General features: G+C 33.9%; 2 protein-coding genes across 3 annotated transcripts; one reads left to right on the plus strand and one right to left on the minus strand.

Annotated features, from left to right (window-relative positions):
• The first annotated feature begins 398 nt into the window (after positions 1–398).
• On the plus strand, positions 399–11,126 carry LOC141459183 (mucosa-associated lymphoid tissue lymphoma translocation protein 1-like). Its single transcript, XM_074137939.1, has 13 exons — positions 399–615; positions 1,497–1,666; positions 2,335–2,515; positions 3,230–3,488; positions 4,419–4,511; positions 4,725–4,755; positions 4,919–5,122; positions 5,797–5,989; positions 6,953–7,164; positions 7,718–7,807; positions 8,645–8,838; positions 9,725–9,796; positions 10,844–11,126. The coding sequence occupies exons 1-13, from the start codon at positions 488–490 to the stop codon at positions 10,958–10,960; spliced, it is 1,944 nt and encodes a 647-aa protein (XP_073994040.1). The 5' UTR covers positions 399–487; the 3' UTR covers positions 10,961–11,126.
• A 1,495-nt stretch (positions 11,127–12,621) lies between these two features.
• Positions 12,622–17,005, minus strand: LOC141459186 (putative SERF-like protein). 2 transcript variants are annotated; one of them, XM_074137941.1, is made up of 4 exons: positions 16,904–17,005; positions 16,722–16,810; positions 13,776–13,899; positions 12,622–12,942 (listed from the first exon to the last, which is right to left on the minus strand). In XM_074137941.1, exons 2-4 carry the CDS (start codon positions 16,726–16,728, stop codon positions 12,876–12,878), a joined length of 198 nt encoding a protein of 65 aa, XP_073994042.1. In that variant the 5' UTR covers positions 16,729–16,810; positions 16,904–17,005; the 3' UTR covers positions 12,622–12,875. The 2 variants fall into 2 exon arrangements, with proteins under 2 accessions (XP_073994042.1, XP_073994043.1); XM_074137942.1 differs by having other exon boundaries at positions 16,722–16,835; positions 16,904–16,931.
• Between the last annotated feature and the right edge of the window lie 993 nt (positions 17,006–17,998).

Consider the following 17,998-nt stretch of genomic DNA (forward strand, 5'->3'; position numbering starts at 1 on the left):
AATACGAAGTCACCATAGGGGGATGAAATTTTTGCTTCAGGTGGGGGTGAATTCATGCTGAGTGAAATCAGAGTCTTTGAGTTCCTCGACCAGCGTATTAATCCGGTGTGGCTTTCAAAAATTTAATACTGGTACAATTTAATAAGTTCAGATTCAGGGCAGCTGTCGTGTGAAATTTATGAGGCTTTTTAGTTTAGCTGTCATTGTCAAATCCAATCAAAAGTACTAAGTGAACTAACTTGCTGTAGAAAAAGAACTTGCTTTCATATTGCTTAGAACTTATAAAGAGAAAAATTGATCTGATTTTATACACGATACAAATTTAGGAAGTGATCTAGATCTGATCTGAACTATTATCGATTCCTATCGATTCAATCAACTCGGAGTGGATTAAAAACCCACGACAGATTAATAACCTGCTGTTTGTTATTATGTTTTAGTTAAGAGTAGTATTTAATTAGGCATCAATATTAATGCAGCCATTACGATGAATTTCGATCAATATCTTCTTGAAGATTATAAAACTTTACAGCCTCAACTATATCGTGGCATAGTGGATTTATTAAATGATAATGACAGTTGGAAACTTATAGTATCCGCCCTTACACAATATAGGTATTTTTTTTGTTTAAGGCATTTTTATGACATAATACGAAAATTAAACTAATTTTAGTGGCTTAATACGTTGAAAAATAGTGTGCCTATGAGACAGATTAACATTAATCACTATTAATTTAATTTTGCCTTATATTTGAGATATTTTTATGACTTCTGAGAAAATAATGCAGCAGGAAAATCTTTCTCCTGATCTACAGACTATTAGGGCCCGAATGCAGGCAGTTAGTTGAGAGCATACCGGAGTATAAACCATTTTTCATTTTACTGTGCAAAGTGAGGTTGACGAGCGGGACGAAATTAAGTGCGAAAATGCAGTTATAAATCGAAAAACAAAAATTATTCCAGCGTACACTTCAGATAAACATGAAGTTCTGTCTTCCCTTGATTAAAATTAGAGAAGTTCAATCAGTGGCTTCTCTGTGAGAGGGTTTTTCATAACAATTTATTTACTGTCACTATATTAAATTCTAGATATGAGTATATTTAACCATGGATAGAATATAAAGTTTGATTATGTTAATTTTATTATTAAAGAATTTTTAATTTTGTTAAATTTACATATAAGTTCCACTTTGTGCAGTAGTCATTCTATTTTGAATCTTATGGTTGTCTTTATACTGGCCGCTTCTGGATTTTTATTCAACTTTACTCGGTTGGTTGATGGTCAAGTTGGGAAGTCTTAAGGGATCATGGTGAGAGGTATCACAACCTTACAAAACTAACAGCAGTCAAGCTGGCAGAAGTAGACTACATGGTTTTAGCTTAACCGATTCAACAGAAGAAAATGAATATTGTTATTATTGACGTCAAAGTTTTTTTAGGTGATGTCGCCATCAGAGTAATATATAGGTTTATATCTTTTATTTTCTGATGTCTAGGATAAAAATCTGTTTACCTGTGCATAAAGTGAAAAAAATGGAGATGGGCCACTCGCCGGCTGAGGAACTATTTGATGAACTCATCATTCGAGCTTGCACTTTACAACATTTCAAGGAATTATTGCGATTTGCCAGTTTAACAAACATACTCGCACTGATATCAGAACCAGGTATAGCATGGGAGTTATTATTTTATTCCATTATGCCATTAAGATAAGATTGTCAATAATATTAGACGTGTAGATTCATCATAAACTAGGCATCGCGAATTCGGGGGCAATTTATATATATATAGTAAAGTTTTCTCTATTTGAAAACCACAACTAGTGACTGCTACTAGTAAATAAGTATGTTCGTAAATGATAAAACACTCTAAACTTGTAACAAACCTGATTTATTGCACAGCATAGTAAATAACAGTTACTATCTACATGACTATTTACTCAACTAATTTACTAAAGTCACAACAGTTCACTGTTTAACACTTATAACATCACTACACAAATTCACAGTAAAGACTACTCATAGACTGCACAATGACTATTCAAAGAAGACTCACTCACCAGAGCCGCACTCTTGGTTTTTATACAGTCGTAGAATGTTAGGGAGTCCGCCAGAAGCTTACAGTACAAGCTAGGCATTTCTGTTTGTTTTTGGCAAGTCTAAACTTCCGACTGATGCTCGCTTTTCCTAGTGGCTCCCTTACGAACTAGAGGTTCCATCTCCTTCCAAGAGATGGCGCTAAAGTCACTTCGTTACAATATGTATGATTTGTAATCACTCCTTTGTATATTGCAGTGTTTGGCTAATGTAGTGTGTCATTCTCTGGTTGTTTTAGAGCCGTTGGACATAGTGAAGCAGCCTGGCGAAGATGATGAGGTAGTGTATGTATGTTTTAACGACGAGTTATGTTTGGAATGTGAAGCTGTAGGGCTGCCACCACCCAAGTACCAGTGGTACCACGACAATATTGCCTTGGAAAAGCAGACTAATTCAAACTTACGCTTATTAAATTTTAGGTAAGATATATAAAGTTAGTTACTCTTTTGAGCTCGTTCTCAGTGCCTAATTTAATTTTAGTTAAGAACAGATCAGTGGCGTAATCTGTATCTTAAAAATATCCGATTTCACCACGGTAAAATTACAAATAAAAGAATATTCAAACTTAGCATTAATTTCATTTTGATACTATTATTTTTCAGATATCAGGATTTTGGTAAAATCCGTCAATCGGATTGAGCAATTTTTCAGTTTTCCCGATTTTCTGAATAGTGGCTCCAACGATAATTATTAATGGCATAGCATTTATTAAATGTACCAATATAGCGATTCACAAAAATATGAACGACAAAAGTAACTAGTGCGGAAATACTTTTATAGTAATTGCATACACTGAGACAGCTGAACAAGCCTCACCAAAACACTCAATAATGTTCTTAAAAGTGTTCACTGTTGATTATCTTTCTAAATAACATACTCCCGCTACTTATCTTTCATTCAGTTAGCAAGTGTTGTGTTTGACAGGAACATAGTGGAAGTCTAATTCTTATGCTTAACTGTTGTATCAACCGTTGATGACAGTTGAAAATCCGAAACAGGTCAGAAACACTAACAAGGTGCGTGCTAGGACCGATAAATACAGTATCGCTGCATTGGCCAGCCCTGCGGACCCAACCACATTATCAGTAGAAAAAAACTGCCTGAGTATTCTCACTCTTGATTTTTGTTTGCAGTTTTGAAAACGAAGGCGATTATTATTGTACAGTCAGTCACTACATTGGCGACAATTTGTACGAAGTAACCTCACATTCCATAACTGCCTACTTAATGGATGCTCAACCAGAATTTGTACAGCAACCGCCGACTGAAATTATAGCCAGAGCAGGGGCAGACATAAATCTAATAGTTCAAGTTGCTTGTAATTCCAGATACTCGTTACAGTGGATGTTCGGTAACTTATTATTACCAGGAGAAACTAACGCTGTATTGGTGGTAACTATATTTTTATTAACTTTTTCTGCACGTATTTTAAAATTTTCTAATTGATTAACCCAATCCAGGTAGAAACAACACAATGTCGGCATTATGACCTTTTTTCTCAAAATACGAAGTTGAGTCAAATGAAACGGGAAATATTTGTTTAAATAATATTTATTGTCAGAAGTGATGCCAAGGTGTTGCACGGATTTACATAAATTACCGCGCATTCAAGTATTTCAGCGGTGTCACAATCTGCAATTTTTACAAACTATTTCTTTTGATAGCCAGGACAAGCAAGTATCATGTAGCCCAGCTCTTCATAAAAACGGAACTCCCATCGCTTTTGTAAGTGGTTCAAAGGTATGGAAATCATTCATTGTTCCCTTGAATTGATGTTTTTTAGTTCGTTATAGGAGTTTATTGCTACAAAATGGTTTATGGTGCCGAAGTGATATACCCTTATTCTTCCAGAAAATGAGTAAAACATAACATTTACTGCTGATGGTTGTGTTCGAAATTTCTTTGGGTTTAGTGATTTAGGGATCATGTTTAAACGGGGACTGTACCATAATTTTTCGCTATATACCATATCCAGGTTATCCTGCATACTTTTTATAATACTCTTGCCTGTTTTCAGAATAATGGCGAGATATCTCGGTTTATTATTGCAAATTAAGATTTTCCTTTGACTTGAAATTTTCTGTTTCTCAAAAAACTCTTTGTGCTGGTCCTCTATTAACACTCGCGTCTGACAGGCCACTAATTTTCTAATTGATTACTAAACAAACAATCAACGTACCGCATGGGAACACCGCCTGAATTAAAAAAAAATGCCTTACTGCTTTATTAGCTAAGCGTAACTAAAATTTACAAAAAACATAGAATTTTATTTTTGTATTTTCATTGTCCATCTCCTTAACTGACCTATCTGTTTATTTTTAGATCAAGAACGTAAGCAAAGAACACGCTGGTAAGTATCGTTGCGTGGCGAAAAATGCGAGTGGCGAAGTGTTTACCATGCCTTCTGCACTTAAGGTAGGTTTCCATTTTAGTTGCTAAACATAAACAGTTGAATACATCAACTGTCTCTGCAGGTCCTGTATGCCTGTTGGTGTTCAGTTCACGTTTGTGTGTAAGGCTGGGATACCCATACAAACGACGAGATCCATGATAAAGTGACTAGATCCACTCCCATCTAAAAGGATTTTATTAAAATTGAAGTGTTATACAATATTTATGTAATTACAGGTTGAATACGAAGCAGTTCGACCGAAACAACGTAAGTGATGGTTTTCTAATTTAAGTTTACTACTTTTTCATATTCCTAGTAAGTGTTACGACAGTGAAAACTTTTCAGAAATTTTGCTTTCACCGGAATACACATCTTGTAATAATAACTATTCTCATGTAGGCCCATCATTAACTTTATTTCTTGATTTCAGCTACTGCTAAGATAGCGTTACTGATTGCTAATGAGAAATATGAGAACTATCCTCATCTGTCGACACCAGTGAACGATGTAATACTGTTGAATGAGAAATTAACTCAACTAAAATTCAGAGTGATCACGTTGATGAATTTAACTCGTAACGAAATGATTAACACAATAAATTGGTTCTTCCAAATTACACCACCTGGCTCTTATGGTAAGTGATGAGAATTTTTGTAATTCTATAGCTTCTCTTGTTTGGGGAAGTGGACTAGACATTAAGGTTGGAGCGTTCAAGCCGGAAACTCTGCTTGTTGACCGCCCTGAACTTATTTTTCGATTTATAATGCAACCAATGCTTGCCATACTCTGATTAAAAGACATACTCATTACTTTAAATTTAGCGTATGTGAAATATGTTTCTTATTTAAAGAAAGGGATCTAACTTTTGTTTGGAACTTTTTCCCGGGAAAATTAATTCCAGAAGAGTCCCAGGGTAAAGGAATTTACTCTAAAGCGTCATTTCAGCGAATTTGCGGTATTAATTGTTAGAAAAAATTAATTACGGTTGCGGAACCTGCACTTATTGGTGAGAATTAATAATGTTGCTAAAGTTCTGAATGGGAAGTAAATAGTTTTGACTAGAAATGAATCTCTTGAGCTTTTTACTGTTTAGCTTTCGTCAAATAGTCATTTCGCTTTTGATAATTTTTTCCATGATTTTTTTGAAATATTTGTTCTGGACAGATGGTTCTATTGCATTGTACCTATATTGAAACCAACAAACATTTGTTAAAGTTAAGTTTAATGAAAACCTTTAAAGTTGTATTAATAGAAAGTGTGTGTGTGTACGTTCACAGTAGATTTTTTCACAAGTATTTTTTTTTTCAGTGTTTATCTGCTTCATAGCGCACGGCTTCATGCTCAGTAACAATAAGTTTATAATGCCAGTCGACTGTCCCGACGTTGCTGAATACAAAATGGCCGACTGTATCTGTGATGAACTGTTAGTTATGAAGGCTAAGGAGAACAAACTGAAACTTTTAGTGATGCTGTTTGATGCTTGCCTTAAAGTCCCTTGCAGGTAACTCAATTTCTTTGACAAAATCTATTATCTAAAATAGTTGATTTTATAGTTCAATCTTACTAGGGACCTAAAATAAAACTTTACTTACTTGTCGAGTAAAAATGATTACCATTATTCAGAGGCGTTTCTTCATGAATACAAATCATGCACTACATTTTTTATATTCTATATGTAGTTTAGTAATTTTTGACGAAATTGGTGTGAAATTATTTCATAACAATTTGAAAACCTTCCCGATACTTCGATTAAAAGCCTGAATTTAATCTTAACTCATAAAAACACCGACGTTCACTGCCACTGAACGAGCTACGGTGAAGTCATCTTGTCAGCCCTTATTTTTTGAACGAAAGATAGGTGCGGGAAAGTAGGTTATATATTTATGCATGCAATTACAAAACTAAAGTCTGGACAATGATCTTTCTATGTACGTCAATTACTTTTCTGAAGATAGCTCCACAGTACAGTTGGCTACTATTGGAATCGTGGCCCTGTTAAACATTTAGAAGAAAGATATATTAATTCTAAAAGAGATTTGTAATTGAATGCGAATTCTGTTTTATATGCCGCTCTCCGTTAATGTATGGTATGGTAAGGCCATTCAAGGCTTTATTGGCTACTCACTTTACTGCGAAATTAAGTGTCAAGAAGATCAGTTGGACCTTTTAGCTTTCGTGAAAATTTAATCTGACAAAAAATTGACATTTTTTGACTTTGAGAATTTGAAATTTGCAAACATATCTTTTGTGTGAACGTTCTAATCCAAAACTGTACTTAATTGAGTGGCTACTTAGTTCGTACAATCATTATGAAAACTATAATAAGCCTTTCATTTGTAGTTATAACTATTTCTAACAGAAATGGTAAAAGTTCGTAAGCAAAATGTAGTGAATGTATTGCCGGCATTGGATAGAATTTAATTTTATGCGACAGCTTTTATTTGATTATTTTTTTTATATACAGTGAGGAGAACCCACATATATTCGAAGAAAGAGCTCCTGGCTACTTATATCAGCCGTACGCAGGCTGCCACGTCGTGAAGATATTTTCAACAGCCAGTCATCAGAGTGCTTACGAAGATCCGAAAAGTGTACATGGATTCTATGTTGAACACATCGCTAAATATATAACAAGAGATTACCCAATTATCTCTAATTTTTTATTAGCGCATGAAGGTAAGCGATATTTTGCCGTGTCATATTAACATGAGTTTTAACAGGTAATGCAAAAAGTTTAGTAATGTCGCTTCACCGGCAGGGAAACTCTCGAAAGATGTTTTTTTCGCATATTGTGCTCGAAGACATATCGCTTTTATTTGAATTTCTTTCATGAAACCTGATTTTAAGGGCACTTCTAGGAAGGTGGACTAAGCGCTTTTTTTTTTTTTAAAAGAATGCTCTGTACATAAAAGGACTTTTATTCAGAGAAATGTCTGAATAGAATGTTATTTTAGAGGTTAGGTTTATAAGGCGAGTTATTTTAGTAAGGGATTAGTGCAATTGTAGAATAGTCTGTGGATTTTGTTTTCCTAAAAGACTTTTTCAGCTCACCATCCGATGAAGGAAGTTTGCCTATAACACGAGTACGCTGTGCGGACCAGCAGAGAACTATAATTTAAAAACTATTATAACAGGAATCGAGCGCCAGTGACCTCAGATGTTGATTTTCTTATTTAAAATAAATAAATAAATAAAAATAACTTTAAACAAAATTAAACTTTTTTTTCAGATTTTGGAAAAAAGAAATTGAATAAAGTGCAAACACCTTGCTTAACGGTCGATGGTGGGCATAAAATAAAATTTACAGATGAAGCCTGTGGTAAGTATTTATTTCGAACAGACGAAGTCGGATGAATTTTTACAATAGATTTTTTATACCGTTTTACCTCTTACGTTTTCGTGCAGGAGGTACTCGATTTGGAGTTTTTATCTCTAATATAAGGTCTCCAAAATAAAAAGGTGATTTTATGTGGTGATCTGAGAATATTCGGTCAGCATAACTCAACGAAAATCGCTCCAACGTTCAAATTTTACATTTCATTTAGGTGTTTTATTTTTTTCGTATTCTTACTGCAGTGCACTGCGACCTTTAATATCTGTAAGCCAATTAGTTTAAGTGCATGCTACAAGGATTTGGGCATAAATCTACTCACCGGAAGTGCACGAAATTGATTTTCAAGTTTTTCTTTCCGATTTTCACTGTTCTATTAGTAAGAATCAAATTAATGGCAAACATTTCAAGTTTATAACACCTTAGCATATCTTTAGTTTGATAGGATTTCACTAATGGACAGAGCAAATCAGTAAATTTACCTTTGTAGGTCCACCGCTCTCTAGTGCCGGTGATGGTTTTTTGGGCGTCCTAGAATGCGAATATTAAAAAAGATAAAGAAATTTAGCTTTTCTACAACGAACTAAATACGGATGGAAACCTCCACGGTCCCCACTAAATTTTTAGACGTAGAACTTCATTCTTTTAGAGGGTTTGTAAAGGGAGGAGCTTCTTTCAAGTAATATTAATAATGGATCTATAGCATAAAATAGTCTAAAATTTAGTTATACTAAGCGCTAAATAAATGTTTAAGTTAGCGATTTGAGTATAGCGGAAAGAGAAAGTCCTGTGGGTGTTTATTTTATTTATTTTTTTTAATTTCAGAAAGTAGTGATTTTATAGAAAAAATCGAGGCAGTTTTCAAATTGAATAGTCGGTACGAACTAAATTTTAATCAGTTGGGCATTCAGACAGAACTACGAGTGTTTCCCCACAGAAGGAAGGTCCTGAACGCCCTGGACCTGTACTTTTCTCCGCAGCTGATGCCGTGGGACATCACCGTCCACATTAGTCCTACCGTAAGTGTCTCAGAATAGTAAGTAAAAGTAACTTTTCTCTCTTTCTCATACTCCTCGTAAGAAACTGTGCTGTCAAATGTTAGGAAAGATTTTTATTCTCTTTTTTTCTCTGATTTTTGGTTCTCTAAATGAAAGCATTGTTTTTTTTTATTTCTCAGGTGTTTGTATGTGATCTCAGAATATTTTAAACTCGGAAAGATGTTCAAACTTGTGTTTCTGATTAAATTTTTCATTTTTTTACGTGGTCGTAGATTTTCTTTTTGCCGTATTTTTGTTTTGTCTCCTCTGATCTCCAAAATCCCATTTCGCAAACAAGCGATTAAGCTGAATGTAAAAGACTGCTTTCTCTCTTTCTAATGCACAGTTCACAGTTTCGCTGAAAAAAAAGCCATGTACTGTGTTGTCTGAGCTTAATGTACCTTGTGACTTTTCACAAGGTACATTTCTTTACTAAGACTAGTTGGAATCCGCATGACCATTCAGTTACCGACGGGACCTCGAGAAAGTATGCCTTTGCCTTGGATCAGTAGAAAGCTAGTGGGACATACTTTTGTGCCACCTGCTGGTTCTAAATAAGTGCCTCTCTAGCTCGAAAGCACCAAATGCCGTAGTGAAATGAGGCCGGTACTTCGTCTCTAGATTAAAGAAGAACTTCTCCCATTACTGCCCAAGAGGCCCTTAAAATTGGCCTATATTTAAGAACTGGTATCTCAGACTAAGAAACCTTACACTTAAAACTAGTTGTCTGTGCCTGTTTTGGACAACATTAGCGCCACAGAAATCAAGGAAGAAATTTAGACATGAAGAGGGAAGCTACTTCCCCAATTTAGTAAATTAATTTATATCATTTTTATTAATTTACTTGCTGTGTACTTTCTGTTTGCAGGTGTTCGTGTTTGACTTCAAAAAATATAAAGAAGGTTTAATTTTGAACATATTTGATCTGCAAAAAGCAAAGGTAAGTGTTCTATATTTTATTAAAACGTGTTGCGAGTTTTGTAAATTGGGTGCTGAAACTTAACGCCAGAAGGTAAAATTGGCAGAGGTTTCCCAATGAGTGTTTGAGTTAAAAAAAAAAGAAAAATAAACAACAAAACTGGCGAATTAACCGGTCATCTCAATACAGTTAGCGTTAAGATGGGTGGATATATACTAAGTTAAGATTAGAAAAATGTTATTAGTGTGTGAACAATGTAAGCATTAAATTACTTACAAAAAAAATTATAAAATGTAGCTAGCTTCAGACCTTAAAACACTCTTTGTAATTCTTAATTTGACAAAAACCGTTTAATCGGATATGCGAATTTACCGAATAATTTGATTTTTTTCTTAATCACTGAAACGATTTCCATTAAACTTCGGAGTATTCAGTGTTGTAATAAATTTAGATTTTTCTTAACGTGTTTAGCCAATACTGGGAAATGTGTGGATGAGGTTTCAAATTAAGTTGCCGTTACAAGTTAAGTGCAGTAGGAAGCAGGGCTCTTGACACTGTAATCAGGAACTAAGCCAAATATTCACGCCAGGTTTTTTTTTTCTTTATCTTGTGTTGCGGCCATGTCATATATTCAATTTAGAGTTTTCAATGGAAATATCCGTTTTGATGTCCCTGGAGTCCAAAAAATTGGTTTTTAAAAAATGGACTCTGTACACGTGTGTGCTACTCGCAGGTAGCTCAAAAACTTTATATTTGGATTGGATCCTACCAGATGACCCGACTACACCCTAGCCATCAAAAATCCTCAACCGGAAGTACCACTTTAATGAATGGACGTGGATTTGTGTGGGTCCAGTAATAATAAAATTACCAGAATTTTGGAAATTTGGTTAGGTCAAAATCTAACATCAAACTCTATAATCTTCCTCCGATGATGGATAAGTTCGAAACCGTTTGGGGATGCAATAAACATGCTTGCAATGACGAATGAAACAAAGTTATTACCAACATATTATTATGCGAAATTAATAGGATACAAAGAATTAATGCTACATGTTGGTGTTTTAGTCCGACTTGTACATCACAATTCTGTTTGGAAACTCCGAGAACAAGGACACGGCGATTGTAGATCTAGGCTTGCCGCTATTTGCAACGGCCAAAGTTTGGTACGATCCCATCAGATAAAGATATGAATTTATGATTTTTTTTTGTTTAATTTTGTAAACTAGTATATATATATATATATATGTATATAAAATTACTAATAGTACTGTAATAAATAAGTATTGTTAAAGAACATATAAAATACTGTGCAATAAAAATTTGTATGAAAAGATACAAATTACAATTATCAGTTTTTCATTTTATATTTAAATACAACAAAGTTGAGGTATACTTAAAAAAAACACCCAACATACTTGAGAAATTGCTCTAGCAGACTACCTTGAAAAACGAACTTTTGGGGCTATGCCACTCGCACCACAGAGGGGGTCATTGAGAATAAGTGAATTTTGATGAATTAGTTAAAACTGTATTCTGAACTGATATTGAGAAAGAATAGAAACTAAAATCTCAAATTCAACCAAATTTGTTGCAAACTTTTGTTACTATGCCTATCTTCTAATATGTTGAAGATGTTTTAAGCGCTCTAAATGTTCTCATATGGGAACAAAAATTTGGATATCTCTAGAAGAGGAAACCATTCAGCAACCCAAGAAATTCAACAGAAGTGGCATATCAGGTATCACCTCAAATTAACCCAACGAAAACCGTTTCTTCCTAGAAGGCAATCTTAACACTTTATTTAAGAATAAGCTTTATCCACTTTATGAAAAAAAGCTTGCATTTATGATAACACCAAGATGTGCAATCTGGTGACACGAATTGTCGGGACACTAGGGTTTCCAATTACCTTATATTAACAATTTTCAGAAGAAAATTACTGTAAGAATTTTTTTAGACGATTTGTTAAAAAAATTGAATAAATAAATAAATAATAAATTAAAAATGTTTATACAACTAATTTGAGAAAACTCTTTGATTAATATCTAATTCTCTAAATGATGTAATAGTAATTTTATCATATTTATTAAATACTGAGCCACTAATACTACGCCTTTAACACGCCCTAAACGAACACCAGTGCACCGTATGAATCAAAGAGCTTAAACGATAAGCTCATTCACCAAGAGTGAGAGATCCAGATTTACATATAACGTGTAATACCTGGTTCATTTGCAGTACCAATCTAGCCTTTAACAAGTCGAGTGCAAGTTTATGGTTCAAGATGTGCAATTTGGTGTCAGAATACTTGAATTTCGCAACGAACACAAGATTTTGAAAATATATTTACAATCTTTGGAAAAATATCGTTAAGTATAACAATTTAAGACAATTTGTTAGAAAAAAAGTCAACTATTTAATATTTTAACGCCTTTAATGAATAAATTATTCTCTAAATGCTGTAATGGAAGTTTATTACATTAACTAAACACTGAACCGCTTATACTACGACTTTAACACGTGCTAAACGAACACCATCTGAATTTAAACAAGTCAAGATAAAATCCCAAAAAACTTCGCTTTTTGTTTCTCGCGTAAAATGATTTTAAAGGGCCCTGGAAGAGGTAAAATGCGCCTTCTACAATGCTGTTTCGGTTTTATTGCAGTTGCCTCACTCGTACAGCATTAAGGTATGAACATAATTAAAATTGCAAGTCCGCAGAAAATTGATAAATAAGCGTTAATGATGTATTTACTTACACAAAATCGTGTGGGTATTCACGCCAGATTTTTTTTTTACATTATGATAAAAATTAGTTATTTACACATAAAGTAAATTGATGTTACGTTCTTAAATATTGGTTTATTATTTACAAAACTCATTTTCATTACAATTAATTAATTTAATTAATTAATTAAAACAATGTATTTTTACATTAGAAGAAGAAACATGATGATATTATATCATTAAAATCTTTCTTTATAAATAAGATATAATTCTCATCTTTTGTTTATTTTGTCCTAATTAAATACGAGCAAATATTCTGCTTGGATCCAAAATACGAAAAATTGGGGGTGAGTTGTGGTGGTGCGAACTTCACGTAGTTCCGGTTGTCTGTCTGGCCATAGCTTTCCTTTGCTTTTCTCTCATAAGTTCAGCATCCCTGAAATTATCAATACAATAAAATAATGACAAGAAAGAAGAGATGATCTCAGTGGCTAGTGCTCTGGATTCCCTCACGGAGTTTTAAAAGCTACACACCATTCTACTTTTTCTTAAATTATCTTACACCAATCAGAAATGCCGCTTGTTTGCGATTAAACCATTTGACCATCAGTCTTATGTTTTCATCAAATAACACTTATTATTTTATAGAACCAAATTCTGATGGAGTTGTTTGAAGAGGCTGCAAAAGCTATTATGCTGGCGCCCTGATGAGATGTAAGTTCATCCTCCACTATACTACATCTCCTTATTACCTTTTCCATAGTGTGAACACGATAATTTGACGTTAAACCCGCCTGAAACAGGTACTACTTCACTTTTAGTACGAAAAAAGCAGCTAACAGTTCATAGAAATATTAATCCATTTTGTAGCAAGTGCTCCTGGTTCTTGTGATCAGAATTGACTCGGCGTTTTCATATAACATCATACCAAAATCATTAGATGATTTCTTCTTTTGCGGGAGCACTAAACCAACCTTTTCTAATGAATTACCACTGTAATATTATCGATATCAACGCCAGGCAATAAGCTGATCAAGGACACTTTCCCTCCTATTTCACGCGTAGCTTCATTCAAATAGTGACGTTATAAATACACTTATAGTGACTAAAAGAACTATCATTGTTTTCTAGAAAGCTTCACAATAATGCTTGATTATTTGAAGGAGACACAATATATAGAACTACTGCAAGCTGTCTAAAGATGAATAAATTATGGTGTTTGTAAACATCAGGCGGATTGAAATTCCCTTTCTGCACATAATAATTTACCTTTGTTTCCGCTGTTCCAATGTCATTCCTTTATTCGAATTTTTGTCATTGGATGATTTCTTCTTTTGCATTTCTTGCTGACGTTTTTGATTTTTTTCTCTGGCTAGATCACGTTGATTCCCCCCTGGAAAATAATTTAACGTCATTAAGAAAGGTCGATGGAAACCGTTTGGAAACTGAAATAAAAACTAATTCAGGAACGTATCCCCTAACCTTACAACTTCTGAAATCTTGGGAATCCTGTAACGGGTTTTGTTAAAATTGACTCAATGGCCTCCTCGCTCTGATTTTTCAGGATAAAATGTTTATAAAAGGTGTCAGACGAAAAAAAAAAAACGATGAATCTTAGCTTCCTGAGAAGGATACAAGAAATAGTTTTTGTATTGATCTGACTCGGAGCGCTTAAATGGCCAGTCATTTATTCAAATAGCGGGTTCGATCAGTGCAGAGTGTGGGAATTGTGATGAAGGAGTAAGGTTAACCTTATTTTAACCCACTTGGGATTTCATTACGAGCAAATATTACTACTTTTCTTATACACTTGACATTATTTTAAATGTTAATCACTTGGCTTGTATTGCAAACAATTAGTTCTGTTAAAACATTGAAACAACTAGGCACCTCAGGGGCAAGACAGGTGCCCCTATCCTAAAGCAAAGGACCTACGACCACGGTAGGCATCTATTCTAAAAATATGCGAGCAATTAGAACCATTTTTCCAGCACATTCAACCTAACTGATGCCTCATTGAAAGCTCAACTTATCTCATTTGCTAAACCTTAGTTTAAATGAAATTAAGACAACTTTTTTAAATATTCTGTTGAGACATACAATTTTTTCGTATTCACAAGGGCACATGAGCATACTTTCCCGGTGAAAATCCAGTTTCGAAAATTTGACTTGATTGCAATAATTTATCTTACTGGAAATAAGAAAAATGTAAAATGGCTGTTTCTACGTACGCCGCAAAGATCTGGTTTAAAAAAAAGAGTATCGTATGGGCCTGAAAAATAAGATTCGTTCTTTGGGTGTTCTCTAATCTTAGATTCAGTATAGGAATACACAATCAGAAGATGGTGCTCACCAAGCATCAGGCCTAGATTAGAGTGTGTCTTCTTTAACTATAATCCACCGCCTCCAAGCAGCCGACATGGTTCTCCGAAACTGCCGAAGCATTTCCACAACAGCTTATCCACACCATGAAAACTCTTCCTTCAAAATGGATGCGAAATATATTGATGGGCTTCTGAATGATAATGAACTCTCTCATTCAGTTTCTAAATGATGTCAAGAGCGCCTTTCGAGAGCATCCAAATTAATATGGGAATGAGGCAAAATATCCGAGCAGTCCATTTTTATTCTCAACTATTCTTAAAAAGGTTAATATTTACATGGGAAAGGAGTTCAGATAAAGGACACACTTATGGAGTTGGAGTCTTTGCCGATGATGGAAAAGAGTGCTTCTTGTTTTTGATAAGACTTCCCCCTCATTATTATATATTCTGCAGCGGATTTTTTCTATTAGTGGAACCCTACAGCGAATTCCGACTAATGTAAGGTTATGGCTTGGGTTAGGCCCCCATGACATAAGATCTAACGATATTAACAGGAGGGAAAGGTACTTAATTAATAAATTTCTTTCAAGAAAAAACTCTCAGGCGAAGTTTTTAAATGGTAGCGAGAAATTGATCAACAAATCACAACTCTAATTGAAAACTGTCACAAAGAAGTAACACTGATTTTCACTTAGGGGAGTAATGATAAAGATCTTCCATTTACACCAAAATACAAGTTTATAATGCTGTTAAAAAGAGATATAACTGGCTACAGAGAGAAGATTTGGGGCATAACGATACTTGATGAGGAGGTACGAGTTAAATAAAAGTTGTAATTATTGTTAATAACAGATCGCTAAATGCCGGAGCCTCCAAAGCTTTTATCTCATCCCACATGTAGGAATTAAAATATATTTATTTATTGCATCTAAAATCATCAAAGAAAATGGTTTAAGGCCAAATATTTACATAGAAGTAAAATATAGTACATAATATAAAATAAATAAGTTCCAAATTTTATTGTAATATTTAGTTCTTAATTACTACATCAGAGAAGAAAACCTGATCAATATCCCCGTCTTTATTACTATTTATTCTGATTTTATTAATACGATATTCAAGAACATCACCGACCTTATACAGATCTAGATCAGCCCGTAATATCTGAGCCGAATATCTTATACCTGGCCTTTAGGAAGCCAGGACACTGTTCCAACTCGTGGTACGGCCTCTCGCACCTTATCCTAACACTAAGTAAAATAGTAATACCTATTTTTTTGGCGGGCTCTAAGTTCACTAACTACAAAATTAGGTGTTGTGGACGGAGGAGACTAACAAACAAACTCTAGTATTAAATGATTACATTAACTAGTAGATAAAATCCAAAGCCTTGACCAGGAATCGAATCCTGAACCATAACTAGTGAGTAGCTGGTTGCAAATCGGACTTATACCCTTAAGTACACTTCCCGCTTTATCTGAAAAACTGCCCTCTTTGCTTTCATCGGACAAGAGTATTCAAGTAGATAACGTAAGACCACACACTGGGTGATTGAAAGGTTTGAATTTGGTGCTACTGCCAGATAATCTAACAGTCCACACCTGACTCCTGGATGGAAGGGCACGGAATCGCTAACCTTAAGATGGGTTTAAGCTAAAACTGGCTTCTAAACCTCAAAAGTTATAGAATACATTCTTAATAAATAATTCACAAAATTCTAAAGAGGTCTTAAAGCTAACTGAATGAAAATCCTTAGTATAATAGTTGTTTAGGTTAGCCGTTAATTGTCTAATTAGTATTTACTTTTTTAAATAAAAGACAAATTTCTCTTTGATATAAATAAAGAAATATTTAATTTATTTGCAAAAATTTGAAGAGAAAAACAACTTACTTGTCATTTTCTGTACCACTTATACTACTTTCACTTATGAAACGTCTGAATTGAAAATAATTTAGTGATTTTATTAACTACCCTTCTAGCTAAAACAGAAAAATGAATATTCTTCTTTTAAACCACAGAAAATAAAAGCGTACTTCTGTTTAAAACTAATATCAGACATGTAAATAACCTACAGGGAGTACTCCATTTTTGGTATGTGCTACACCTTCTCCAGGTTTTTTAAGACTGAATAAACCAAACACAATGCTCGTAGTTCTCATTTTTCGACTTCAATGTAGCCAAGTTTTAAAGTTGTTTTTTAAAAAAATATATAAAAAAAATTAAAAAGTGAATCTTTGTCATCAAATCAAAAACCTAATTTTGTTAAAAAACAATCTGAATTATATTATAAAATAAATTGCTCACTGAAAGTAGAGGTACATTTCTAGGAGGACCCTTCCCTATAATATATATTTTCTCGTTGATAAACTGTACATTTCATAACGAAATTATATCCAAATTTCCTTCTTTTATTTTTTAATCTTTAGAAGCTTATACTTTATTTGCTGTTTCACTTAATTATCTTTAGGAATATTGAGAAGTGGTCAATAAAATTTTTGTAGCCAAATTTCTTTTTTTATATCGACTTTTCGGCAAATTTATTGCCTTCTTCAGGGTAATATAAGTTTGTAGACGTATATATCAGCGTAAAGTTCTTCTAAAACTCTATGAATATTATACTGTTAAAGAAATATACTTTATTAGAAAGAACAAAGTTCGTTTTTTTGAGCCGTCAGACACTCCAGACTTTTGTCGGCAATACCACGTCGCTGTTGGTCTTCTTCTTGGGCTGAAAGATGGCTGGCAGATGATCCGCTTCTAGAGCTCCGGATGAATTAATCATAAATAAAGGAAAATCAGGAGCTTAAAAAAAAAATGTATAACTTTTGCGAAAACTTAAATACTGTTTGTCCATGAATGATATTGAAGGAAGTAAACATTGCTGAACTGCTGAAGATTATGATAAATTTAGAAAACTGGTCGATGGAAGGTTTCAGCATCAAATGGAAATCACTGGGGAAAGCGGGTTGAGGAGGCCAAAGCTCAGAAATGGGCCGTAGTGCCGATTATTATTATACTAATAGCTATATTTACTAGTTTACATTTTGCACATATCATAATTACATCTGAATAAATTGTAACTCGATATCGATTCGGTCAAACCTTACAGATAAAAAGTATTTCAAAACCACTCTTGCCAATAGAAGCATTAATTTTTGTCACCTTTC

The sequence above is a fragment of the Rhodnius prolixus genome, unplaced genomic scaffold, assembly GCF_049639745.1.
Source record: "Rhodnius prolixus isolate KJV_2025 unplaced genomic scaffold, Rpr scaffold_11, whole genome shotgun sequence".
In the NCBI taxonomy this organism is placed as follows: Eukaryota; Metazoa; Arthropoda; class Insecta; order Hemiptera; family Reduviidae; genus Rhodnius; species Rhodnius prolixus.

Coding starts and splice junctions, on each gene's coding strand:
- LOC141459183 (XM_074137939.1), top strand. CDS start 488: ATGAATTTCGATCAATATCTTCTTGAAGATTATAAAACTTTACAGCCT. Junction 2,516..3,229: donor TTACGCTTATTAAATTTTAG/GTAAGATATATA, acceptor TTTTGTTTGCAG/TTTTGAAAACGAAGGCGATT. Junction 8,839..9,724: donor CCGTCCACATTAGTCCTACC/GTAAGTGTCTCA, acceptor TTCTGTTTGCAG/GTGTTCGTGTTTGACTTCAA.
- LOC141459186 (XM_074137941.1), bottom strand. Junction 12,943..13,775: donor TTGGAACAGCGGAAACAAAG/GTAAATTATTAT, acceptor TGATAATTTCAG/GGATGCTGAACTTATGAGAG.